This window comes from Desmodus rotundus, chromosome 4, assembly GCF_022682495.2.
Source record: "Desmodus rotundus isolate HL8 chromosome 4, HLdesRot8A.1, whole genome shotgun sequence".
NCBI lineage: Eukaryota > Metazoa > Chordata > Mammalia > Chiroptera > Phyllostomidae > Desmodus > Desmodus rotundus.
Window position 1 is genome coordinate 145,747,940 of NC_071390.1, and position 26,594 is coordinate 145,774,533.

Below are 26,594 nucleotides of genomic sequence, written 5' to 3' on the forward strand. Positions count from 1 at the left end.
TTATGTCCACACAAAATCCTGTATATGAATTATCCATAATTGCCAAAAAACTGGGAACAATCAAGATTTCTTTGGTGAATGGATAAAACTTCAGTATATCTATCCTAGAATACTGTGCAGCAATTTAAAAAAAGAAAGATCTATGAAACCATGCAAAGATATGGATAAATCTTAATGCATATTGATAAGTGGATAAAGCCCATCTGAGAAGGCTACATACTATATGATTCGATTTATATGACATGCTGGAAAAGGATAAACAAAAACGCTGTTATAAGGAAACTATTCAGTCTGTCTTCTAGATAAGTATTGGTTTTTTTCAATTTTTATCTGACCCTTCCACCCATCCATCCACCCACACATCCCTACGTGCCCAAACATTCTGACTTTTGCAATCATGTTCATCTGAATGTTTGCCACTGTTTCAACAAAATCATAATTGTTCAACAAAAATGTTAGTCAAATAAAATCTGCATTAGTGTCCTAGTACCAATTCTTTACTAACTTGCATTTATAATCAAACACAAATTATAATTGTTTTGCTAATTTGATATTGGCAAACATATTAGTTAATGTCCAGGAGATAATATGCCTCATGACCTCATTTCCAGAGCCAGAGCTGTTCAGAACAGGAGAAAAAAAATCTAATTAAATACAGTCAGTCAGATTCTGACTTCTAGGAATTTGAAAGTATAACATAGGGACACTCTTCAGTCCCAATTGGTGTTTTAAGATGGGACATGAGGTCAGTCTGAACCGGGCGGCTAAAGTGAATGCCCAAGGCTCAATGTGCCCTCTGCAAGGGTGTTCTCTGCTAACTGCTCATAGTTGAATCCCTCTCCAAGCACTCCCCTTGATCAAAGGGAGCCATTTTTCCCTAAAGGTATACCCTCCTCTCCAGGGACAGCCAGCATCCAATGGCTGGTCAATATGGGGAGATCAAAGGCCCTGCCTCCCTTCCCCAGAGCTCTTTGTAGAATTGGTTAAGGCCTTTGTTGCCAATACACCATAGTGAAACTTCTTCCCAATCTTTCTTCCTTCATTCTTTTTTAGGCATCATTCCTGAGTTCATTCCCAATGAAATTTCTGCACAGTAATCTCCATCTCAGAGTCTGGAGTCCAGGGGACCTGATCCAAGGCAGTGGTCGAGTTTCACATAGAGAAAAGAAAGTTGGCTGGAAGGAAGGAAGGAAAGAAGGTACACACTCTCGTCTCTTCTATTCAACATAGTACTAGAATTCTAGCCAGAACACTAAGCAAGGAAAAGAAATAAAAGTCGTCCAAACTGGAAAGGAAGAAATAAAATTATGACTGTTTGCAGATTATATAATCTGATATGTAGAAAGCCCTAGTGGTTCCCCACCAAAAAAGTTAGAAATAATAAATGAATTCAGCAAAAAAGCAGGATACAAAGTCAATATGTAAAAATCAGTTGTATTTCTTTTTTTAAAATTATTTTATTGTTCAATTACAGTTGTCTTTCTTTACACTAACAATGAACAATCTGAAAAGAAAGTTATGAAAACAATTCCACTTACAATAGCATCAAAAAGAATAAAGTATTTAGGAATTAATTTAACCAAGGAGGTCAAAGATTTGTACAAAGAAAACTTCAAAGCACTGCTTAAAGAAAGTAAAGAAGAGCCCTGACCACTATGGCTCAGTTGCTTGGGTGTCATACTGCAAAGTGAAAGGTCACCAGTTCAATTCCCCATCGGGGCAAATGTTCTGAGTTGTGGGGTTCAGTCCCTGGTTGGGGCACATATGAGAGGCATCCAATTGATGTTTCTCTCCCTCTCTTTCTCCCTTCCTTCCCCTCTCTCTACAAATAAGTAAATAAAATCTTTTTTAAAAGAAATTAAAGAAGAAATAGGTAAATGGAAACACATTCCATGTTCATGGATTAGAAGACTTAACATTGTTAAGATATCAACATTACCCAAAGCAATCTACAGATTCAATGCAATACCTAACAAAATCTCAATGATGTTTTTGAAGAAGTACAAAACCACAACCTAAAGTTCATAAGGAATCCCAAGGGACCCTGAATAGCCAAAACAGTGTTGAAAAAGAGAAACAAAGGTGGAAGACCTATACTTATTTCAAAACTTACTACCAAGCTACAGTAATCAAAAAAGTGTGTTACTGGCATAAAGACAAATATAAAAACCAATGGGATAAAATAGGGAGCACAGAAATAAACTTTCACATTTATGGTCAAATGATTTTGAAAAAAGGGTGCAAACACCATTCAATTGGGGAAGGATAGTCTTTTCAACAAAAATTAACTTGAAACATATCAAAGACTTAAATGTAAGACTTAAAATTATGAAATTTTAGAAAAAACTATAGGGCAAAAGCTTCACAACATTGGATTTAGCAATGATTTCTTAGCTGTGAAACCAAAGGCACAGCCACCCAAAGAAAAAAAACAGATACATTGGACTTCATGAAAATGTTTAAATTTTGTGCATCAAATGATAATATCCACAGAGTAAAAAAGGCAACCCTCAGAATACAAGAAAATATTTTCAAATCAAATATCTGTTAAGGGTTTGGTATCCAGGATATATAGAGAATTTCTAAAATTCAACAGTAAGAAAACCAAACAAACCCACTATAAAATGAGCAAAGGATTTCAATAAACATTTCTCCAAAGAAGATATACAAATGGCCAATAAGCACATGAAATGATGTTCAATGTCACTAAATCAGAAAAATGCAATCAAAACCACAATGAGATACCACTCCCTACCCATTAAGATGGCTACTATGAAAAAACAAAAAGAAAAATAGAAAACAAGTGCTGGTGAAGATGTGGAAATATTGGACCCCTTGTGCACTGTTGATGGCAATGTAAAACGGTACAGCTACTGAGTAAAACAGTATGGCAGTTCCTCAAAAAATTAAAAGTAGAATCACCATATGATCCAGCAATTCTTTTCTGGATTTATACCCAAAAGAATTGAAAGCAGAAACTCCAAGAGATGTTACACCCATATTCATAGCATTATTCACAATAGCTAAAACGCGGAAGCAACCCAAGAGTCCCTTCATAAAAAAGAACAGATCAGCAAAACAAGTGTATATGCAATGGAATACTGTTCAGCCTTTAAAAGGAAGGAAATTCTGACTTAAGCTACAACGCAGATGAAACTTACGGCGATAATGCCAAGTGAAAAAGAAAAGCCAGTTTCAAAAAGACAAATACTGTACAATTCTATTTATTTGAGACACTTAGTCAAAATAATCGATACAGAAAGCAGATGATGGTTGCCGGGGCCTGGGTGGGGGAGGAGAGACTGGAAGGGAGTGTTCAATGGGCGTGCAGTTTCAGTTTCACAACCTGAGAAGAGCTCTGGAGACCGACGGTGGCGATGGCATCCAAATTATAAACGTATTTAATAGCACTGCACCGTACGCTTAAAAATAATAAAGATGATGATCGATTTTATTTGTGTGTGTTTTACCACAGTTTAACATTTTGAAAAAAGAAAAGAAAAAGAGAGATGGAGAGACTTCCTGGTGGTCCTCTTGTTCTGCGTGTAGTGCCCTCAAGAGCGGTGCTCCCCCTCTGAGTTCAGCGAGTGGTCACAGCTTCTCTCCAAGGACTTCTTTTGCCTTGAGCCAGTCTGAATGGATTTTGTTCCTTGCGAATTAAACAATCCCTGTTTGTTTTGTGGTTTTAGTCAATGATATCAGGTAGCAACCATAACTGCTTTACAGAAACATGCCTGGGGAGATACTGTATGTGTATATGTGTCTTAGCATTTCACAGATGTTAATGCTAATTAAGTAACCTAATACGGGGCTCCCATGGGCAAAACCTCTGCACAGTGTCAATGCAAAGAAACCATCAGCCAAGTTTAATTTTAACCAAGTTCACAGTTCTTAAAACACCCCTTCCTCTCCATCTTCTTACTCTCTGCCTGTCATATCCTGCAGTGTCCCCAAAACATCTTTCTCCGTGCTTTGCTCTGATCTCACCACCAAAAATCATCTCCCAAGCCTTCTTGGGCTCTTTTCTTTCCTACCTTCTCCTCCAGTTCTTATTCTTCCATCCAGGACTTTTCTTCCTCCTGCTGACTATCACTGGGGTGTGGAGCAGGAAGGGGATGGCTGAGAACAAAGACCAGGGACAAGTAGAGGGTGAAGGGTCAGGCAGAGGGACAGTTTTGTTGGCAGGCAAGAATACATATACTATACATAAAACATACAACTAAAAATAGTATATTAATTACATATGTATGCTATGATTAACATAGAAATCATGAGAGGAGTTACTTTGTATTGCCAGTTTATAAGTTAAAGCACAGAAGCTTTAAAAGGACAGAAAAATGAGAAGCAGAAGTACCCAAAGTAGTGTCTTGAATATCTATTGCTGTGAACAACTGAAAACATCGAGGCTGAGCACAGCTATTTATCACTACCTCTACAGACTCTGTGGGCTGATTTGGCTCAGCGGGGTGTCTCCTGCAGCTGCATTTGGATAAGAGCTGGGGCTGGCATCTGCAAGCCTTGGTGTGGCTGGGTGTCCAAGATGGCATCTTCACCCATACCTGATGCCTCACTGCTCCTCCATGTAGCCTTTCTCCCTGCAGGAGTAGTCTTCTGGATGCCTGTTCAGGGCTAAAAGAGACAGATAAATGCTAAGCCCACCACCACTTCTGCTCTCTACAGGTGGTCAAAGCAGTCACAGAGCCTGCCCAGATTCACCTCTTGATGGGGAAAGGAGAGATGATAGCCACCGTCTTTGGAAAATACAGTCTGCTACAGATGGCATTAAAGTGATATATTTATATCAGAGAAAAAAATTCCCTAAAATTAAGGACAACTAAATAAAATAACTGAACAAAACTCTATAAAATACTAAATGAAAGAAAAAATACCCCCTCCCAAAAGACTGCTGCAGGATTTGTGATACAGATCAACCCAGGTCTCTCGCCAGAAGGTGAAAGTGCTCTTAGCCAAAACATACATTGGACTTGGTAGACATGCCAAACAGTGAGATAGTAAGACAAAACCAAACTCAATTTAAACTAAGTTCTTCCATAGTCCCATAGCCCACATTCTCTAGACACTAGCCACCGTCTGCATATATAATCCAGGAAGACTGCTTCTAAGTCCCTTCACAAAGAGGAAGCCACCCGGGGAGTTATCTCCCACACCATCATTCCATGATACTGTGTTCTTCCTTGCCTGTGATTTATTCCACCATCGTCTTCACCACCTCCTAAGCTCTTTCCCGGCCACTCTTGCATCTTGAAGCTATTTCTGGAGTGTTCCTCTATCCTGGGGCTTTGACTAAGGATATGATTTCCATTGCAATTTTCTCAAAGGGAAAGTTGTGTTATCCTTTCACACTCCATGAAGGTGGAGTTCAGAAGGTGAGTTTTCTGTTCTCCAAGCCCCTCACTGCTACTTGCAGACCATTAGTGGCTCATCTTTAAAAAATAAAAAAGGAAAAACTTTTCTCAGGAGGCATCACTGTCCGTGATTTCAAACTATTTTACAGAGCCTTAGTAAGCAAAAACAGTATGGTACTGGCATAAAAACAGACACACATATCAACAGAACAGAATAGAAACCCAGAAGTAAACCCACACATATATGGATTTACAACATTCAATTTATGACAAAGGAACCAGAACATACAATGGGAAAAAGATAGTCTCTTCAATAAGTGGTTTGGGAAAAACTAGACAGCTACAAGTGAAAAAATGAAATTGGACCATCATCTTACACCATATAAAAATTAATTCAAAATGAATTAATGACTTAAACATAGACTTGAAACCATAAAACTCCTAGAAGAAAACATAGCTGTAAGCTCCTTAACATAGGTCATGGTGATGATTTTTTGAATCAGACACCAAAAGCAAAAGTAACAAAAGCAAAAATCAATAAGGGGGACTACATCAACCTAAAAATCTTCTGCATCAACCTAAAAACTTTCTACACAGCAAAGGAAACCATCAACAAAATAAAAAGGCGACCTACTGAATACAAGAAAATATTGGTAAATCATATATACAGTGAAACCTCAATTCTCGAACTTAATTTGTTCCAGAAAACTGTTCGAGAAGTGATTTGTTCAAAAACCGAATCTCTTTTGTTTGTCGCCTGAGATGTGTGACTGATCATACAGGTATCAGCATGAAAGGCTTGTCTAGTAGAGAATTGAGACTGGAAGTTTTGTTAGACAATCGACACAAATGTTTCCATGAACAACTTGGTCGAGAACCAAACTGTTTGAGAACCAAGATGTTCAAGAACCAAGATTTGACTGTATCTGAAAAGGGGTTAATATCCAAAATATATAAAGAACTCATACAACTCAATAGCAAAAAAAAAAAAATTCAATTTAAAAATGGGCAGAGGACGTAAATAGACATTTTCCCAAAGAGACATACAGATGGTACATGAAAAGATGTTCAGCATCACTAATGTGTGAGGAAATGCAAACCAAAACATTTGAGAATGGCTATTATCAAAAAGACAAGATGTAACAAGTGTTAGTGAGAATGTGGATAAAAGGGAACACTTGAGCACTGTTGGTGGGAATGTGAATTGGTGCAAACACTATAGAAAATAGTATGGTGGTTCCTCAAAAAATTAAAATAGAACTACCAAATCATCTAGCTATTCCACTTCTGGGTATTTACCAGAAGAAAATTCTCATTTCAAAGAAAATGAAAACTTCTGGTTTACCCAAGAAAAACTCTCTCATTTTAAAACCCTATGTATAACTCCCAGTATTCTTTTCAGATGGCCTTAAATTTTGTCATCAATCTGTTTGTCTGAAAGAATCATGAATTATACTTATTTCCTAATCAGTATTTTGCTACTCTCAAATTCTTCCAGTCTCAACAAAAGTCATGTGGCCGCCCTAATCCCGGGTGACTTACACAAGTACCTAGGAAGATACACACAACCCCTGGGCCTCTCAGTTCCTTGATCACTACCCAGGCCTATGGTCACACCCTGGGTAGTGTCAGAGCCCATGATCTTGCTCCCTCTGGAAGCAAAATTGCTGCCTGTCTTCTGACCACAATAACCCATCTTCCCAGCTGGGTAGTTCAATCACTTCCATCATGGTTAACTGTTCTCCAAACCTAGGTAACCTAGCCCTGGAGGAGAGTCACACAACTGAGCAATTGCTTCCACCATAATCACCAATTTCAAACAGACCCTCAGACTGCCTGCAAAAACTATTACATTTTTTTTATCAAGATACTATCCTATTCTCTGTAATGACCTTGTCAAACTTTCTCCAGCTCCCCTAATCTATGACCTGCCTACCTCCTACTTCACTCTCAGCTGATGTCCCTACTTCTTTTTTTACTTTACAAAGAAAATAGAAGCTTTATATTAGAACTTCCTTATTTCACAGGTCTCAAAAAGAAGAAAATCCTTACCTACTCTAAAATACTGGCTTACTTTCTGATAAAGTGGAAGAGGTGCCATTTCTCTTATCCAAGGACCCACTCATTAATATGTGCTTTGGACCTTAAACATTTCTTCATTCTCGCACTTTTCACCATTAATTAATTCTACTTTTTCTTTCATATTCAACCTCTCACTCTTATCTGGATTCTTCCTATTTGGAAACCATTTTTTTTTATTGTTGTTAATTACAGTTGTCTACATTTTCTCCCCACCCCTCCACCCCACCCCAGCCAAACCCACCTCCCTCCCCTGTCTCCACCCTCCCCCTTGGTTTTGTCCATGTGTCCTTTATAATAGTTCCTGAAAACCCCTCTCCCACTATCCCCTCCCCACTCCCCTCTGGCTAATGTTAGATTGTTCTTAACTTCAATGTCTCTGGTTATATTTTATTTGCTTTTTTCTTTTGTTGATTATGTTCCAGTTAAAGGTGAGATCATATGGTATTTTTCCTCACTGTCTGGCTTATTTCACTTAGCATAATGCTCTCCAGTTCCATCCATGCTGTCGCAAAGGGTATAAGCTCCTTCTTTCTTTCTGCTACATAGAATTCCATTGTGTAAATGTACCATATTTTTTTGATCCACTCATTTGCTGATGGGCACTTAGGTTGCTTCCAGTACTTGGCTATTGTAAATTGTGCTGCTATGAACATTGGGGTGCATAGGTTCTTTTGGATTGGTGTTTCAGGGTTCTTAGGGCATAATCCCAGCAGCGGAATTGCTGGGTCAAAAGGCTGGAAACCATTTTTTTAAATAAATAAAATCTTCCTAAGATTTTATTGCACATGCCCCTCTTGCTGCCTCCCTATCCTTCACCTCCTTTTCACAGGTAAACTACTCAAAAGGGTTATTTTGCTTACTGTGTTCATTTCTTTACAACCTGTTCACTCTTCAACCCAGTCTGGCCTCCAGCCCCTATGTTGAAATGGGTAATTGACATTGTTAAAGTCAATGGGCAGGCCTCAGTCTTCATCTTACATTCCTTTCAACATCTCCCTCCCAATCTTTCCCATTCTTGTGACTTCCATAGGCCTTCTCCAGGCTCACTTCCTGTCTGTGTAGAACTCTTCCTGTCTCCTTTTCAGGCTCATCTTCCTCTTTAATGATGGCATTGCTGAAACTTACACTTAAGCTGTTTCCTCATCCCACTCCTCTCTAAGCAACCTCATCAGTGGCACCTTGGCCACTTATAGGGAGATTACTCAAACTGTCTATCTCCAGCTCTAAACTACACTCTCCTCTGAGCACAAGGTTCTTTATACCCAGCTCTCTGCTTAAGTCTCCAACTGGATGTCGCAAAGGCTTCTCAAACCCAACTTGCTCAAAAGAAAACTCATTATCTTTCCCTCCCCAAATAGTCCTCTCCCAGGGTTCCTCATCTCAATGAACAGCAGCGCCATCCACAATTACCCAAACCTGACTCTTAGGAGTCATCTTTGGCTTCTTCCTCTTCCTCACTCTACCCATATCCAGCCATTACAATCTCCTGTCACTCCCTTCTAAATATCTCTCAGGTTCATCTATATCTTTCCATTCTACTGCCAAGTCCAACCTAGTCCAACCTAACATAATCCCTTACCCAGCCCAGCTCAGAAACCTTCCTGCACCCATTCTTTTCTTCATTTGGTCAATTCCCCAAACTATAGCAAGAGTTTTCATTACATTACAATTTTTCTAGAACATAAATCCCACCACCTGACAGGTGGAAATACTACTTAACGCACTCTTTGCTTTCAGGATGAAAAACAATGCTTGACGTGGTCCTCGTGGTTCTACAGTGTTTCCCTCTATTAACCTTTCTCCATCTAGCTTTGCCTCACAGGACAGTTCCCAGATCTCCAGTCAATCTGGTTTACATTAAACTCCTAATCCCTCTGCCATTCCCCCACCCTGCTCTAGTTCATCAGCAAACACCATTGGCTCTGCTCTGAAACTTTGTCTTGAAACCAAACTCTCCTCACCATCCCCATTGTAAGCATCCAAATTAAAGCTCCCATCACCTTTCACCTGGACTATAGCACAGCCTACTCAGTGATATCCCACTGCTTTTTTTTTCCCTTGCCCCATTCAATCGATTTTCCAATCACCAACCAACATGATCAAATCAGGCACTCATTGCTAAAAACCGTCCAAGAGCTCCCCATTGCAATTAAAGTAAAACCCAAAATTCCCAAGGCTGGCCCCAAGGCCCTGCTTGATCTGATCCCTGTCACCTCTCTGTCACCGTCTTCTACCACTGCCCTATCATTTTGCTATATTCCGGTCACATGGGCCTTATTTCTAACCTTCTACATTCCTATCTCAAGCCTTTTTCTTGTTCTTCCTCCTCTTGGAATGTTTTTCCAAGTCTCTGAATGGCTGCCCTTTTTCACTGTTTTGCAAAGAGGTATTCCCTGACCTCTTGTCCTTGCTCATGAAAGTCACTCCACTGCTGGACTTGATGGCCTATATAGTATAGCACTGTGACTCTGTTCAGAACCCCCCAGTGGCTTCCCATTACTCACAGCAAAGTGTCATCCATAGCCAGAATAGTCCCTTCCCTGCTGTTTTTCCAAAATCTCAAATGTCCTCCTAACCCAGGACCTTCGAATGTACTATTTCTTCTATCTGGAATATTCTCCCAAAATCCACATGAATTAACCTCTCACGCATTTAGCTCTGGCTCAAGTGTCATTTACCAGGTAGATCTTCCTTCATGGCCCTAATTAATATCCCCACTGCCATCACTATCCCTCACCTTTTAATTTGCCTCAAAATACTTCCATGTGTCTATATAAGAAATGTACAAACCTGCATACAATTTTTTAGTTTATTTGAGCCAAACTAACAATTGCCAGGAAGCAAAATCTCAACAGATTAAGAAAATGCTCCAGAGAATCGCACTTTTACACCTTATTGGATACGTTACAATCAAAGCAGGAGGCGCAAGGAGGGTTATGAGAAATTCATTGGTGACAGATTAGGGAGGCAGGAAAAAGCAAAGAGGAGGAATCTCTGAGACTGGATAAAAAAATAAAATGAAGAGACAAATAGGTCTGTTACACTGGTGGGTACAGGATAGTTAACAATTAACGTTTACAGCACACAGAGATGGTATGCAGGAGAACCCGATAATAATGAGGGGTTCTTGTGGTGGACTGTGCCCTGAGGAATCTGGGAAAAATTACTCCAACATACCAAAGGTAAATTATCATAGAGACAAAAAAAAAAAACCCAAGAGACAGACTCAGTTAAGGTAAAGACTGACCTTTCTCAGGAAAGATATCGGCCTAGGGCATGACTACCTGCCATGACTCAGGCTTGTAGTCAGGAAGTTTTGATTGCTGTAGGTGTCTGAGTTTGTAGGGCCGCCATTCAGGCCTCCCCTGAGATTGTCAGGTTTAGTATTTGGCCCCTTTTTTGAACACACCACCTGTTAAATATTTATTGTATTGTCTGTTTTCTCCCAGCTAGGATGTACCATTCGTGAGAGAAGGAATTATTTTCTTCACTGTTTATTTTCACTGTTTTTAGAAGGGTAGGTGTTTAATAGGTTCTCATTAAATAAATAACTGAAATTACCTAATTTATATGTCTAATTTATATCTTTATGTATCCACTACCTCCCCATATAGAAACATTTGAAGGCAGCTGTATAAGGAAAGAAGAGGTTCATCCAACCCCCTTTACAAATCGTAATTGATTTTAACTTCTGTATTTTCAAATCTCCCCCTTTCTCTCAGGAGACTGTCCTCCCAACAGTCAGAGGTTATTTCCAATTAGTCCTTGGTTGTTACAAATAGTACAGCCTGGCAAGTATGCATTACTTCTTTTCATCACTGAATCTTTGTAATACGTTCTTAGAAGTGCAGTCTCTGGGTCAAAGGGTAATTGCATATGTGAAGTAAAATAAATAACTATTGCTGAATACCACGCCCCAACCCCAGGGCTCATACCATCACCATTTTGGACTTCCACCAGCAATGTGTGAGGCCACAGCCTCGCCCTCAGAGTGTGGTTAAGCTTCGGGGTTGGGAGGGATGCCAATCCGACCGTTGACAAACAGCCTCTCCTGAGCGCGCCCGTCCCCACCCCTGCCCCAATCCCTCCACCCACTGCCCGGGTTCCCGCGGGAGCCGCAGAGCTGCGAGCAGCGGCGCGTTCCCACCGGTGCACTGGCGGAACGCGCGGGGGCGCTTCCCTCCCCACTCCTGCGCTGCATCCCCTGCGGGCTGGCTGCGGGCTGGCTGCGTGCTGCCGGGAAGAGCCTTGCACAACGGGCTCAAAAGAGGAAGCACAGAATGGGCTGGAGTGAGCCCTTGGATGACAGTTTTGAAAGAAATCGCTTCTCCCGTCTTCTCGCCCTAAATCCCTTAGCCACTAATAAATATGTCGAAGCGACAAAGTAGAGTCAACTCGCCAGGGGACGCTCCTGAGAGAAGGAGGCGATGCGCATTTAGGGATGAGACAAGACACAACTTTTCCCAGGATTAAAAGAAAAAACTTGTTTCTTCAAGGTTGTAGTGTAGAGGGGGCTGGTAAGAGGAAATGAGGCACAAACCCAATGAGTAGGACAGAGCAGGCCAGATTTTTCTCAGTCGTTCTCCATCTATGTTTCTCGTGTGTCTCCAACCAGTCGCCCCCTTTGCACTTCAATGCAAAGTAGCGCCGCAAGCGCCCCACGTCTGCACGCCGCGGGGGGAGGGCAGGGCTGACACCACTTCCTCCCCGAGGCAGCGGACTTGAGCCGAGTACAGCCCAGTGCAACGCGTCCCCTTCCCGGCCAGTGCCCCAACGCCGACCTGCACCCTGCCTGCGCCCCGGTCAAGTCCAGCACCGCCGTCGAGGTAAGCTGTGCCGGCAGGCGTGGGAGAGCTGGGAGCTGCACCTGGGACCTTCGGGGCTGTCACCGCATCATATGTCACGCCCGTGGGGTCCCAGGCTCGACCCAGCGTTCCCGTGTGAACGCGCGCCCCCATTTCCGCTTAGACCCCGACTCCTGGGGTCCCCACTGGTGATGGCCACTCTTGACCCAGCTCCGGGAGGGTTCGGGGTTGGGGCTCGCCTTCCCCACGCTGGATTTCATCAGATTTGACTGATTTCCTGCCCAGAAAATTGCTACAAGGTCTAACCAGGAACTGGTATGAGCCGTTGTCCGTCAGCCAGGTCCAGGAGCCTGACCCAACTCAGAAAGGATTCCTCGGACATTTCAGGGCACTGTAGATTAAATCCAAGTCCGTGGGAATTGGAGTTTCCTTCCTTTAAAAGTTTCAGACAACTTTCTTCTTTTTAAAAATAACGTTTCCTCTGAATTATTGTCCTATCATTTTAAAATAAAATAGAAAAGCCCTGGCTGGTGTGGCTCACTGGATTGAGCGCCAGCCTGCGAACCAAAAGGTCGGGGGTTGGATTCCAAGTCAGAGCACGTGCCTGGGTTGCAGGCCAGTTCCCTGGTGAGGGGCGCAGGAGAGGCATGATGTTTCTCTCTCTTTCTCCCTCCCCCTCTCTCTAAAAATAAATAAATACAAAATCTTTAAAATAAGATAGAAGAAAAAATCTGGACGTCAGGCAGAATTCTCGGAACTTGGCTCGGAACTGAACGTCCAGAGTGTGGTTTCGTAGCATGAAAGAAACAAGTAGGATGCCTTACATGCCGCAGGACCTGGGCTAGGGTTCCCACTGAAAACCTTGCCCAGTGTGCCTCTTACTCTCCTTCTAGGGAAGTATTTTTTATTACACAGGTGGAAGGCTAATTGTTCTGTTTCCTAGCCATGCACAGCAAAGCAGGTCAAAAAGAATGTTTAACGTGACCATTAGAGAGAGAGAAATGGAGTAACGGACGAAAGTAACACAGAGGGAAAAGGCACATGAGTTTATTACTCCCCAGGATATTGTTTCTGGTGGAATAATGCGGTTTGAACAAAGGCAAGGGCACTAGCTACTACCGATTTTAAACGCTAGGCCTTTGAGCGGAAATTTCGGAAAGAGAGCTTTTGTCCCATTGCATAAACCTCCAGTGGCAATTTCCCTCTGGCTTCATTGAAATACTGGAATGGCACATGGGCTGTCTTACAGTAATGCTGGCTTGCAAAACTCACAGACGGTCCACTAAGAAATATGTCACGTTTTCCAGATGGTATTTCCTGTCTGCTCAATGTGTCATGAAAGGTCTAAGAAATTTAACGTCATGTTAAGACTTTCAGTACTTAACTATTTTCACAGTATTGTTATTGGTGTCTTTTCTGAGTATTTGGGAAAGTTGGGTTCATGTCTGCCTTTAACTAGAACAAGGATGACCTTGATTAAGTTGTTCTAACCTTTCTGTCCCTGAGACATTTTACCAGTACAGTGAGATCATTGGACTACGTTATATCTGTCATTAAAATAGCAATTAAGAAATTGCTATCATGCTTTGAATTTGTTCCGTCTAGAATGCCAACAAAGTTAGAATTGCTGATCATTAACCAGAAAGAATGGAGGTAATAATTATAACAAATTTTGTTAGATTCTGAAATATCAATGCTTTTGTTTCTCTAAAAACAGAGTCAATTTCTGGCCTATAGTTGTTGAAAAACTTAGCTGATGTGCCAAGTTTGGGCAGGTCAATGTTAGATTTCAAAATTCTTCAATTGTTATTTCTCAAGAAATATAACCGTAACATGGATTACTTTATGATTTAGTTACTTTAAATCCTAGCCACAATACTTACTAAATGATGTAATGTCTATTAAATTTTTATATTTTTATATCCTAGGAATGTATATTAATTACCCACTTTTTTTGCCTTTTTTCACTTATAAATAAAAAGGTCTAGATATTTTCATATTATTCTTTGAATGAGCAATTTATAAAATTCATTTGTATCCATGCCTGTGTTTAATATGCCACCTTAAATTTCTTTAAACTATCCTCCTTTCAAAAAGCATTATTATTTTCATTTACTTCTAATCCTCTTTGATTCTGTTTTAATTATTTTTATACCTAACACCTTTTAGTGATTCCACAAATCTTGTAACACAGTTTGCACTTTACAGTCTATCACACCAAAAGCAATTTTATAGAAGCTCATGAGTTTATTTTATAAACAATAGAATGATCTTAGTAATTCTTGCCTCAAAATAGAAGTCTTCTGAGCATAATTAATATTTTAGTGTGAAGATATGTATGTATTTTATATCAGTCCTGTCATCCTAACTGGCAAGTAGTAACTTGAACTTTAAGCATTTATTATAGATTTGAGTACATGGTAAATGCCAGGATTTAAGGCATTGGTACACTGATTGTATAGTAATCTTTATATATGTTAAAGTTATAATTATTTTGAGAAACATGCCTTTAGAGGAAAATACTATGTATTTGGAAAAGTAACAATTAGATTTCCCTTGAGAAGAAAGAATAGCAGCACTAAGGTATGGCATTTAATGACCTACAAACAGTTTAAGAAGCTAGATTGTACATGAGATGTGTGACAAGTCAGGGCCTGAGGACAGCTTCTAGGGACTAGAGGATGTGACCTGCCACCCCTGCATGCCTATTGCCTAGCCAAATTCCTGGCACCATAGACAGGACTCCAAATCCAAAAGTATTTGTGCAGCGGATAGATACTGGGTCAGTTCCACCTCTGGGCTGTACCATGAAAATGTCACAAGGCCAGCTGACCCGGTTGGTACCGACCCTGAAGCATGAGCGGGCAGAAGTGTCCAGCCACTCGGAAGCACCGCACCTTCTCAGTACATTCTCCGAAGCTTGAATTCATGACTCGATTTCCAAATATTTCATCAGCATTGACTATGCACTTGAATCATTAAGACTCAGAAGAGCTGTTTTCTTTCTTCTTTGTCAACTCAGTTTCCTCTTTATCACCAAACGGTAATTATGAATAATAATTGTAGCTTATATTCTGTACCAGACCCTGTGCTAACTAATGTAGATGTGTCATTTCATCAACCTTCACATCCTGGGCCTATACTATTATTGTGCTTCCACTTTCACCATTGAGCGAATGAAAGCAAAGAAAGGGTAAGATTACACGGAATGTCAGAGCACAGTTGACCTTTGAACCCAGCCAGTCTGATGCTAGATCTGGATGTGCGATACCGGGGACGAGGGCTTAAAAGGTGAAAAAACACCGGGCCTTTCCTCAGTGCACCTCGAGTCTATCGGGGAGACATCACTGGGCAGCTACAGTCCTACATGTGACCAGCATCTGTGCTGAGACTGCACGTATCAGAACCTTCCATCACAATGGGGTCCGAGAAGGGAGGCTAAGGGAAGGCCAAGAACTTGCCTTGTTAGTTTTTACCTTATTAGGTTCTTCTTGGTGAGAAAACAAGATAGTATAGTCAATTGTGAAGTCATTATCTTTATATGTGTCTTTTGAAAAAAATAATCTTCTTTGGCAGTGACAATGTATTTTCATTTTTATCTTTATTATATTCTAATCCATCTTGATACCTTGCAAGTTTGATTAAATCACTGATGCAGTGAGCATAATTTTTTTTTTCTAATTCTGCTGGAGATCTTTCTGATTTGATCTCATATCACAGACTCCTCAGTGAGATGGTTTTCTCAAGACATAATCATTGGGCTGAATGTGCTGGTTTATCGAAAGCATTCAGAAAGCACGCACATGTGATTGCAGAGACCTCAGACTGGAAATGAGAGGACATTGGTCCTTGGGAAACGGAAGTTACAGTCTCTGCTTCCCATGGAAATACTTAGTTCAGTAGTATGTTAGTCATTAATGAAGTGACCAAGACTCATCGGTAGTTAACTGTAACTTTTAAGTGTAATAAAGAATATGGAATTTAGGAACTACCGATTTTTCCATATTACTTAGATACAATTACAATTGTGTCTACTTTAAAAACAATTTGATCATTTCAAAGATATTTGCCAAGTACTATTCTAGGTGCTTGGGACACGGTGGTGAACAGAAGAGACAAAGATCTCTGCATTTGTGGAGCTTATATTCTGGCAAGGAGACACAGACAGTAATCAATACCACAATAAATGAGTAAATAATACAGATATCAGTAAGTGAAAAGTGCTATATTAGTTTCAGGTGTATAATATATCGATTAGACATTTATATACTTCATGAATAGAGAAGCCTGGTGGTTGGGGCATCATCCCGTTACCAAAAGTTTGCAGGTTCGATCCCCGGTCAGGGCGCATATAGAGGGCAATCAATGTTTCTCACATCAATATTTATCTGTCTCTCTCTCTCTCCCCCCCTCTCCTCCTCCTCCTCCTCTTCCTCTTCCTCTTCCCCCAACTCTCTCTCTCCCTTCTTCTCTCTCTAAAAAAAGAAATCAACAAACATCTCTTCAGCTAAGGATTAAAAAAAAGACAAAGTTGAGCAAAGTAAAGTTACAGTATTATAGAGGTTGGTAAGGCTTGGCCTCATTGAGAAGATAAGATTTGAGCAAAGGGTTAAAGGATTTAAGAGGCTATCTGAGGGAACAGTATTCCAAGCACAGGGAACAGCCAGTGCCAAGGCTGTATGGAAGGGGGACACTTGGTATACTCAAGGAACACAAAGGCCCATGTGGCTAGAGGTAAATGAACAGGGAGAGAGAAACAGCAGATGTTGCTGGAGTAGAGGTCAGAAGAGGGTGAAGAGGGTGGTAAGGTCACATAGGGTCTTGTAGGCCATTTAAAAACCCTTAGCTTTCACTCCGAGTGAAATTGAGGGACCATCGCAAGATTCTGAGAAGAGGAGTAAACCTAATCTGTCTGACACTTACAAGGCTTCCTCTGACTGCTGGAGAATAAACTGGAAGGAGCAAGGATGAGAGCAAGGAGCCTATCAGGAAGCTTTGGGAATTGGCATATATTTTGAAGGTAGAACCAATAGGATTTTCTGGCAGAAAATGTGAGGAATAAGGAGTCAAAGCTTTTGGCCTTGAACACCTGGGATGATAGAATTGTCATCTAGTGGGAGAGACAAGGCTGCAGATGAACACATTACAATGTGTCCTGTGCAGCGATAGGTACAGAAATAATATGGTGAGGAGAGTGGTTACAGGGAAGGCATTGTATGGGGGTGACCAAGAGGCTCTTTGACGCACATGTGTAAAATAGTGTAGCAGTACTGGAGCACAAAGCGCAATGGGAAAGGATATGGGAAATTCTGATTTAACACCTGGTTAGTAATATTCAGATTATATTCATATGGTACAGTCACCCCAGTGAGCTTTCAGTCAAATGCTTAGGCACTTGTAGTAACAGAACTGTAGTGCTCTAGACCAGCACTCTCCAATAGGAATTATTATAATAGATAACTTTACATTTTCAAGAAGCCACATTAGAAACAGTAAAAAGAAACAAGTGACTTCAAATTTAGTGATAAACCTTATTTAATATATATCTAAAATGGTCATTTAATTAATATTAATTATAGTAAATTACATTAAATTTAATATTAAAATAATATTAAAATTACTGATGACCACTTGTCTTCCTTTCTTTTTTTTTTTTGGACTAAGTCAGGGGTGTCAAACTCATTTTCACCAGGGGCCACATCAGCCTCGAGGTTGCCTTCAAAGGGCCGAATGTAATTTTGGGACTGTGTAAATGTAACTCCTCCTTAACAGTTAAGTGAGAGCTCAGTGCTGCCACCAGGTAGAAACACGGTGCCAAGCCAGATGAAACGAGGTAGAGGGCTGGATTCGGCCCGAGGGCCTTGTGTTTGCCACCTGTGGCCTAAGTCTCCCAAACCTACCGTGTTTTACATTTGTAACATCTCAGTTTGGACGAGCCGCAGTTCAAGCTTTCAACAGCCACACCTGGCTGTCTAACTGGAGGGCACAGCTCTCAATCATGGCACAAATACTGTGTCCTGACTGTGTGTTGACTCTTCAGCTTGTTGGAAGATATTAGATGAATTATGAATTAAGTTGAAGGGAACAGCATTTTCTATCAGTATGGGACCTGTTGCTGGAACCCAATGTTAATTTGTGTTTAAACCTATATACCCAGAATGCTTTATTGGCCTTCTAGCAACAGAAATAGACAACCTCAAGGTGTCATTGCTTACTTTTCTTACCATTCCTTCTTCCCTCTCCGCAGTTGTTGGATTCCACCTAATAATAACAGGCACTGAAAAAGAGGGGAAACAAACGGTGCAGCTGTAAGTGATGCACCCACATCCTGCAGAGTGTGATCTGTTGCTCTAGGCCACAGTGGCTGCCCACTCTTTTTTTTTCGCCTGCTAGTTAAGACGAGTAACATACCCCCATCAACAGCAACTCTCTTTGCAGTGGTTCTCAACTCCAGAAATGCACCTCTCTTCTGGGAGAGACGGGTAATGATAAGGTTTGGAATGTGGAGCTGGAGGTGCTGTGGGTACGGTCTGAAAAGTCTCAGGGACACTGATGCCATCCCTGTCTTGTTCAGAACGGTTAAAAATCTCTGTCCTAGAAACACTCCTTATGGATGTCCTTCCCACTTGGCTTAGTCTTTAAAAAATGTGCCTGGCCTACAGGAAAATGGTAGTCCAACCCGCTGCCTACTGACACAGAAACGCAAGTAATTATCCAGGTGTGGACTTGGGGATGTGTGTGTGTGTGTGTGCGTGTGTGAATAAGTGACTGACATTTGTCTCCACTGGTATTTTAGAGGATTAATATAGTAATAAAAATAATAATGATGATGAGTACAATAATACCTGAGAGTAGTATCACTAATATCACTTTTTATGTGCCAGCCACTCTACTAAGCACTTTACAGACACCATCTCATTCTCTGATGTAGGGACTATTTTCATTGCCATTTCACAGCTGAGGAAGTGAAACCGACAGAGGGGTTGACTAACTTGCCCAAGATCACTCAGCAGCTCTGTATGTTTGCTGAGTACATGATATGTGTCCCACAGTTTGGTGAAAATACAAGATTCCGGGCCTGAACTCACAGTGTGGTATGAAAGACAGACAGAACCGTGTATATTAGATCTGCACATACTGACACTGTAACGGCAGTATGATGAGCAAAGCAGCTGCCACGTCCCATCTCTTCATAACCACAATCCACATTTTCAGAAGTCAGTGTGGAGCTGGCTTTTGAGTTAGACCTGGACAGTCCAGTCCACCACTTGCATGAACTCACACAGATTATTTAACTTTTCTGGGCCTGAGTTTGATAACCTATATAATTACAATACAATACAATTAAAATACAATAATGTCACCACATTATAAGATTGTTTTGAGAATTAAATGAGATGCTACTGTAGGTGTCTGACCTGCAGTAATTGTTCCATATTTATAACTCCTATTCTTATTCTAATGTAGATGCTAATACATATTAATATGACCCAGCATATATGGGCTTCTAGTGCTAACCTTGGCATTATGCTGAGAACTAAGAAAGTTGAGGTATAAATTTCTCCACAGCCTCATCCATACCTGTGTCTATTGCTTTGATGATGAGGTGACCAGGGGCTACAGGACAGACCCTGATCACTCTTGGAAATGGCCTCAGGGGGCACTTCTTGAGGTTTGGGGGTTTTTTTATTTTGTTTGGTTTTAGTTTGGTGTGTGTGTGTTTTAAGCCAAGGATTAATGTTCCTGCGAGGCTAATCAATAATCTTTCTATGGATCTAAACCAGTTTTGGTGGAGTCAGTTCTTTGCAGGAAGCAATCATCAATGTACCCAAAATCCATTTGGGTTGCTCCTGGATACAGTAGTACAGTACTTGCTGCTACAGTTTCTTTTTATTTTTACCAGGGTGCCTGGTTCACTGACATGTACATTTTTGCAAGTGACGCAATGAGCACATTATGATTGAATATGCATTGGGGGGGGTGTCCTTTAGGTATAAAACACTCTGCTCTCAATAGCACCCATTAAAAAATAATGACTCACACTACACAAAACTAACTCAAAATGGATCGTGGACCTAAATGTAAGAGCTAAAAGGGTAAAACTGTTGGAAGAAAGGATAGGAGTAGATCTTAATGACTTTGGATGAAATGATAGTTTCTTAGATATAATACCAAATACACAATCAGAAAAAGAAAAGAAATATATAAATTAGATTATACTCAACTTTAAAACTTTTGGGCTACAAACAATGCCATCCAGAAAGTATAAAGACTAAAAACAGTGTGCAGAATGGGAGAGAGGATTTAATCTTCAAAGCATATATCTGATAAGGGACTTGCACCCAGAATATTGAAAAACCTCTATTGTACCAACAACATAACAATATATTTTAAAGATATAACAATGTATAATTATATAAAATATAATATATAATCCCTTTTAACACTTGGAAATGGATCTGAGTAGACTTTTCTCTGAACAAGGTATGGAAATGAACAATAAGCACATGAAAAGATGCTCAGCATCATTAGACGTAAAAGAAATGCAAATCAAAACCACAGTGAGAACTTCACACTCACTAGGATGCTTATCATCCAAATGACAGACACAGGTACAGATGAGACAGTGGAGAAACTTGAACCCTCATATACTGCTGGTAGAATGTGAAAATCTCTCCATAGCTTTGGAAAAAGTCTAGCAGTTCTTCAAAAGTTAAATATAAACATATAGCCCAGCAGTTCCACCCCTAGGAACTCCAAGAGAAAGGAAAACATATATGTGCAAAGTCTTGTACACAAATATTTATAGCAGCATAATTCCTACTGGCTGAAATGTGGAAGCAGCTCCAGCATCCACCACCTGATGAACACATCATCAAATGTGATGTTTCAGTTCAGTGAAGTGCTCAGCGGTAAAAAGAAATGGCATGCTGATGCACATTAGAGTGGGAGAACTTGCTGGGGGGACCGGGTGTGACGGGACTAAATGGTAATGGAAAAAATATAATAATGATTATATAAAATAAAGAAAACATTATGCCAAGTGAAAGAAGTCACCTACAAAAAATCACATATCGTATGATTCCATTTATCAGAAATGTCCAGAACAGGCAAATTTATATAAAGAGAAAGTAGAGTGATAGTTTCTTAGTCCTGGGGAGGGGTGGGGTGAATGACAAGTGACTGTCTAAAGTGTATGGGGTTTCTTGTAGGGGAGAAGAAAATGTTCTAAAATTCGATTGTTGGTGATGGTTGCACAACCCTGTGAATATACTAAAAACCATTGCATTACACGCTTTCAGTGGGTGAGTTGTGTGTTAAGTGAATCATATCTTAATAAAGCTATTTTTTAACTATGGAGTACAGGACCTGTGTTCAAGGTGATGCTGTAATCACTGGGAAGATGAAAAGCTGCATTAGAAATAATCTGTGCTCTGGCTTCAGTACATTAAGTGAGAGCATTTGTTGTGTCAGGGGATTATTAAAAAAACTGTAGTTATAACAGCAGAGTAGGTTTTATGGGGAGGCCAAGGCTATGCCTAAAAGACGAACTTGGGGGAGGGTGATTGGCTTGGACTGTGGATGAATTTAAAAGCCCTGTACATTAAAGGGTTTAGATTATATTCTACAGACAGTAGAGAACCACTGCAAAGTTTTGCTATTTGAAAAGATAAGAACAGAACTGGGTTTTAGAAAGAAAACTGGTGGCATTATAGACACTGCGTTGAAGAGGGAAAGACTAGAAGTATGGAAATAAATGGCAAGCAGAAGGCAGAGTCCTGGTAAGACCTGTGGAAGAGCCAAACTAGGGTGGTAGATATGGAAAGAATGATACAAGTTCAAAGGCATTAGAAAGGCTGAATTGACATGACACACTGACTGATCAGCTTGGGGACTACAGGAACCAAGTTAGCAAGTGCTCTGGAGTCCGGGAGAAGGATGACTGGGGAGCTAATCAGGCTATAGTCCAAGATGGTTCGGGAAAGGAGGGAGGTTGTTATCTGGGGAGAGGGCTGGTCGTGTCTCACCATCTCCCTTTAGAATCAAGGCTGAGTCTGGTCATCACAAACACCCACAGCTATTAAGTTAGCCCACGCTAATGGTGTTTCTTCTCCTGCTCTGTTTTTGCCTTTGTCTCATCTGCTTTCCCACTTCCTAATGTGGGGCGTCTGTTTTAATTTCACAATTCTGGTGCTCTTTTATATGACTGGGTGTCCTCTGCCCCGACACCCAGTCCAGGCCACACTTTACTGTACTGTTTGTTCCACTCCTTCCCCAGGATCTGATTTTCACCCAGGTCCTTCTGTGCTGACTTTCTCCTCTGTTCCCACGATAACCTCTGGCTTGGATCTTGCTGCACCAAAGCCTGTATTGGCAATCCAGGGGAACTGGAGATGGGGCAGAGAAGAGGGAGCTGGAATGGGGTCACGTTGCGGTTGAACCTCTAATGGGACCACCTTTGGAAATGCCCTGCAGATCATGTAAAGTCTACATGCAGGGCTTAAAGTGAAGAGAGAAATGAAGACATAAATAAGTAAGATGCTTCTGCTTCATTCAATGTCTTCAGAGACAAGATAATAGGAATAGGGGTAATAGAAATCAGAGATACCCCAGAAATACCCCAGAGATAATCTGGGTCACAGCTGAAATGATCAAGTCATTTTTATGAAATGGGAAATTTTTGGCCACCTTTACTCCAGAGATAAGTGGTAAAGTAGGTACAAAACAAGGACTTTATAATATGCTAACCAAAAAAATTATAACTGTATTTCATTTTATGTGCTAGATTGTTAAGATTATTAAGGACTGAATTCTTCGATGTTCTTGAATATACTTCTGCATTCCATGTGACATTATTGTTCACTTTATTCCTACACTGTTACTGTTCTGCTTTAATTATTGTCATTGTGGAAGTTTCTTCTTATTTCCCCCAAATTTCCTCTGAATTTAACCCTGGTTAAATTATGTATGTGTACATGCAGCTTTCATTGTAGTTATTTTTTAGATAGTTTGAAATTCTTCTTTTGAGATTCTCTTCTCTGATCCCTAAATTGTTAGGAAAATGCTTTACCCTTAAGGATTTTTAATTTATTTAATCTTTTATTATTAATTTCTATTTTCATTATACTTTGGTTAGAGGATGTAGCCTATACAATTTCTCTTTTAGAGAATTTATTGAGATTTTCCTGTATATGACTAGTTTTTAACCAATAGCTTATGAGATAAGCATTAATTTTTACTCAAATCTTATATAATATTTTTATTTTTTTCTTCCATTAGTCAGTACAATATAAAGAGGAAGTGTACTACCATTGCTAAGGTCATAATTTTGTAAACCAAAGTTTCATCATTATTTTTTGTAAGACATTGATTTAACCTTCAAAAGAATTTGCAGAAATAAAAGAATATGTTCTTGGCTATAAAGTTTAATGATGAATCAGTTCTGAACCAACACAAATAATGCTAAATTCTTAATTGCAGTAGTTGCCTCAAGAAAAATAAAGAAAATAACTAGGCCTGACCCTTGTGGCTCAGTTGGTTGGGCATTGCTCCACAGGGCAAAAGGTCGCCTGTTCAATTGCTGGTCAGGACACATGCCTGGGTGCGGGTTCAGTCCCCGATTGGGGCGTGTGCGAGAGGCAACCAATCTGGTTTCTCACATCCATGTTTCTCTTCCTCTCCTTCTCCCTCCCTTCCCCTCTCTCTAAAAATAAGTAAATAAAATATTTTTAAAAGAAAAAGAAAATAATTAGCTGATGGTAAGAAAAACTCTCCCTGGAAAGTTACTGAGCATAATAACAAAAAAAAAGAAGCAAATAAATTACCAATTTTACAATAAAATAGTCATCATAAAATTTGTCAGTCAGAAATAACACATGAAGGATACATTTTAGTTTGCATTTTCTTTCCACTAAGAACTTCAGAGTCTAGGCAAGAAAGACAAGGAACTATTGCAATGCACTTTCCACTGCAAATCCTCCTCCATTTCAAACTGATCCCCAGCAGTGCTTTGGAGAGTAAAGTCACAACTGAGTGTGGTGGAGAAGAGCCTCTTTTCCCCTCTTGGTGAGAAGCCCTCACAGTAGAACTTAATAAAAAAGGCAACCAGTGGGAGAAAATATTTGCAAATCATGTATCAGATATAGAGTTAATATCTAAAATGTATAAAGAACTTACTCCACTCAATAACAAAAAAGCACTTTGATTAAAAAATGCACAGAGGATCCAAATACACATTTTTCCAAATTAGACATGCAAATGACCAACAGATACGTGAAAAGGTGCTCAACATCACTAATCATGCAGGAAATGCAAATCAAAACCACGATGATATCTCACTTCATTCCTATTAGAAAGTTTTCATCAAGAAGATAAGAGATAACGTGTGTTGACAAGGTAACAGAAAAAAGGAATCCTCGTGCACTATTAGTGAGAATTTGAGTTAGTTCAGTCACTATGGAAAACAGTATGGAGGTTCCTCCAAAAACTAAAAATAGAGCCTCCACATGACCCAGCAATTCTACTTCTAGATATATATTCAAAGGAAATGAAAGGGTCTTAAAATCTATAGGGGAGAAATCTATGCTCCCCTATTCACGGCAGCATTATTCACAATAGCCAAGACATGGAAACAACCCAAGTGTCCATCAGTGGATGAATGGATAACGAAGATGTGGCTTTTCATGAAGATGGCACTGAAAGCAAAGAAGGAAGACCCTACCCCCACAAAAAAACAACCAAAGCCAAAGTAAAAGCTTTGGAAGGCAAAGAAAGCAGTTCTGAAATGGGTCCACAGACACAAAGAAAAGATCTGCAATCACCCACCTTCTGAGAGCTGAACACACCACAGCTCTGAAGGCAGCCCAGATATTCTCAGAAGAGAGTCCCCAGGAGAAACGAGCTTGTTGCTATGCCATCACCCAGTTCCCCCTGACCACCGAGTCAGCCACGGAGAAGATAGAAGACACCAGTACAATTGTATTCATTGTGGATGCCAAGGCCAACAAGCACCACATCAGCCAGGCTGTGAAGAAGCTCCGTGACATTGACGTGGCCCAGGTCAACACCCTGATCAGGCCTGATGGAGGGAAGAAGGCATATTTTCAAATGGCTCTCGCCTATGATGCTTTGGATGTTGCCAATAAAATTGGAATCATCTAAACTGAGTCCAGCTGGCTAATTCTTTCTTTTTTTGATTTTTTTCTTTTATTAGTTTTAGAGAAAGGGGAAGCGGGGGAGAAACAGAGGGACAGAAACATCAATCAGCTGTCTCCTGCACATGCCCAGACTTGGGACCAAACCCACAACCCAGGGATGTGCCCTGACCTGGAATGGAACCCGTAACCCTTTGGTTTGCAGGACGACGCCCATCCAACTGAGACAACTGGCCAGGACCAGCTGGCTAATTCTAAATAAAAAAAATTTTACGCTGCAAAAAAAAAGAGATGTGATTGTATATATGTATATGTCTGTGTATATATATATATACACACACATACATACAGTGGAATATTATACAATTATGAGAAAGAAGGAAAGCCTGCCATTTGCAACAGCATGGATGGACCTTGAGGGCATTATGCTAAGTGAGATACGTCAAACAGAGAAAGACAAAAACTGTATGATGTCACTGATATTTAGAATCTAAAAAAAAGAATTCCTGAAACAGAGAGTAGAATGGTGATTGCCGTGAGCTGCAGGGTGGGGGAGTTAGGCAGATGTTGTTTAAGGGACAAACTTGCAACTAATAGATAAATAAGTCCTGGAGCTCTAATCCACAGTGTAATGACTATGGTTTACAATATTGGGTTATAAACTTCAAAGTTGCTAAGAGACAACATCTTACTTGTACTCACCACAAAAAAGAGAGAAATGAAAATTATTTGTCATGGTAGAGGTGTTAGCTAGCACTGTGGTGGTATTTATATTACAATATATAAATGTATCAAATCAACACATTGTTCACCTTCAACACACACAATGTTAGATGTCAATTATCTCAATTTTAAAATATATATACAAAATATGTCTATACCTCATTTTGCTCTCATGCCTTTTAAGTCACTTCTATGGACTTGAAGCCAATTGTGACGCTTGCTTTCTTATGTTATAATATTACAGTATAAATTATTTTTATCCTATTATATTACATAAGTGTTATTATAGTCTTCATAGCCATCATTTTTAATGGTAACAAGAAAACCATTGTTTACATATAGGAATTAACTCTTCCCACACTTGTTAGATATTTAGATTGTTTTTAATTTCTTGCTTGGGCCAGGTGGCTCAGTTGTTGGAGCATTATCACGTGCACCAAAGCACCAAAAGGTTGCAACTGATT

The 26,594-nt window shown here is 40.2% G+C and overlaps 2 protein-coding genes and 1 long non-coding RNA gene across 3 annotated transcripts in view; 2 read left to right on the plus strand and 1 right to left on the minus strand.

Moving 5' to 3' along the window:
- Positions 1–3,261: 3,261 nt before the first annotated feature.
- Positions 3,262–4,384, minus strand: LOC123478109 (uncharacterized). The gene is made up of 3 exons (XR_006653239.2): positions 4,355–4,384; positions 4,035–4,119; positions 3,262–3,649 (listed from the first exon to the last, which is right to left on the minus strand). It is a non-coding gene; the product is annotated as an uncharacterized lncRNA (long non-coding RNA).
- A 7,302-nt stretch (positions 4,385–11,686) lies between these two features.
- Positions 11,687–26,594, plus strand: part of APBB1IP (amyloid beta precursor protein binding family B member 1 interacting protein) — an 86,667-nt gene continuing 71,759 nt past the window's right edge. Inside the window, exon 1 of the mRNA XM_024575969.4 lies at positions 11,687–12,274. The gene's annotated coding sequence lies outside the window, so the exon portion shown is untranslated. The remainder of the gene's footprint in view (positions 12,275–26,594) is intronic.
- Positions 24,912–25,414, plus strand: LOC112319622 (large ribosomal subunit protein uL23-like). The gene is made up of 2 exons (XM_053923481.1): positions 24,912–25,017; positions 25,104–25,414. The coding sequence occupies exons 1-2, from the start codon at positions 24,912–24,914 to the stop codon at positions 25,412–25,414; spliced, it is 417 nt and encodes a 138-aa protein (XP_053779456.1).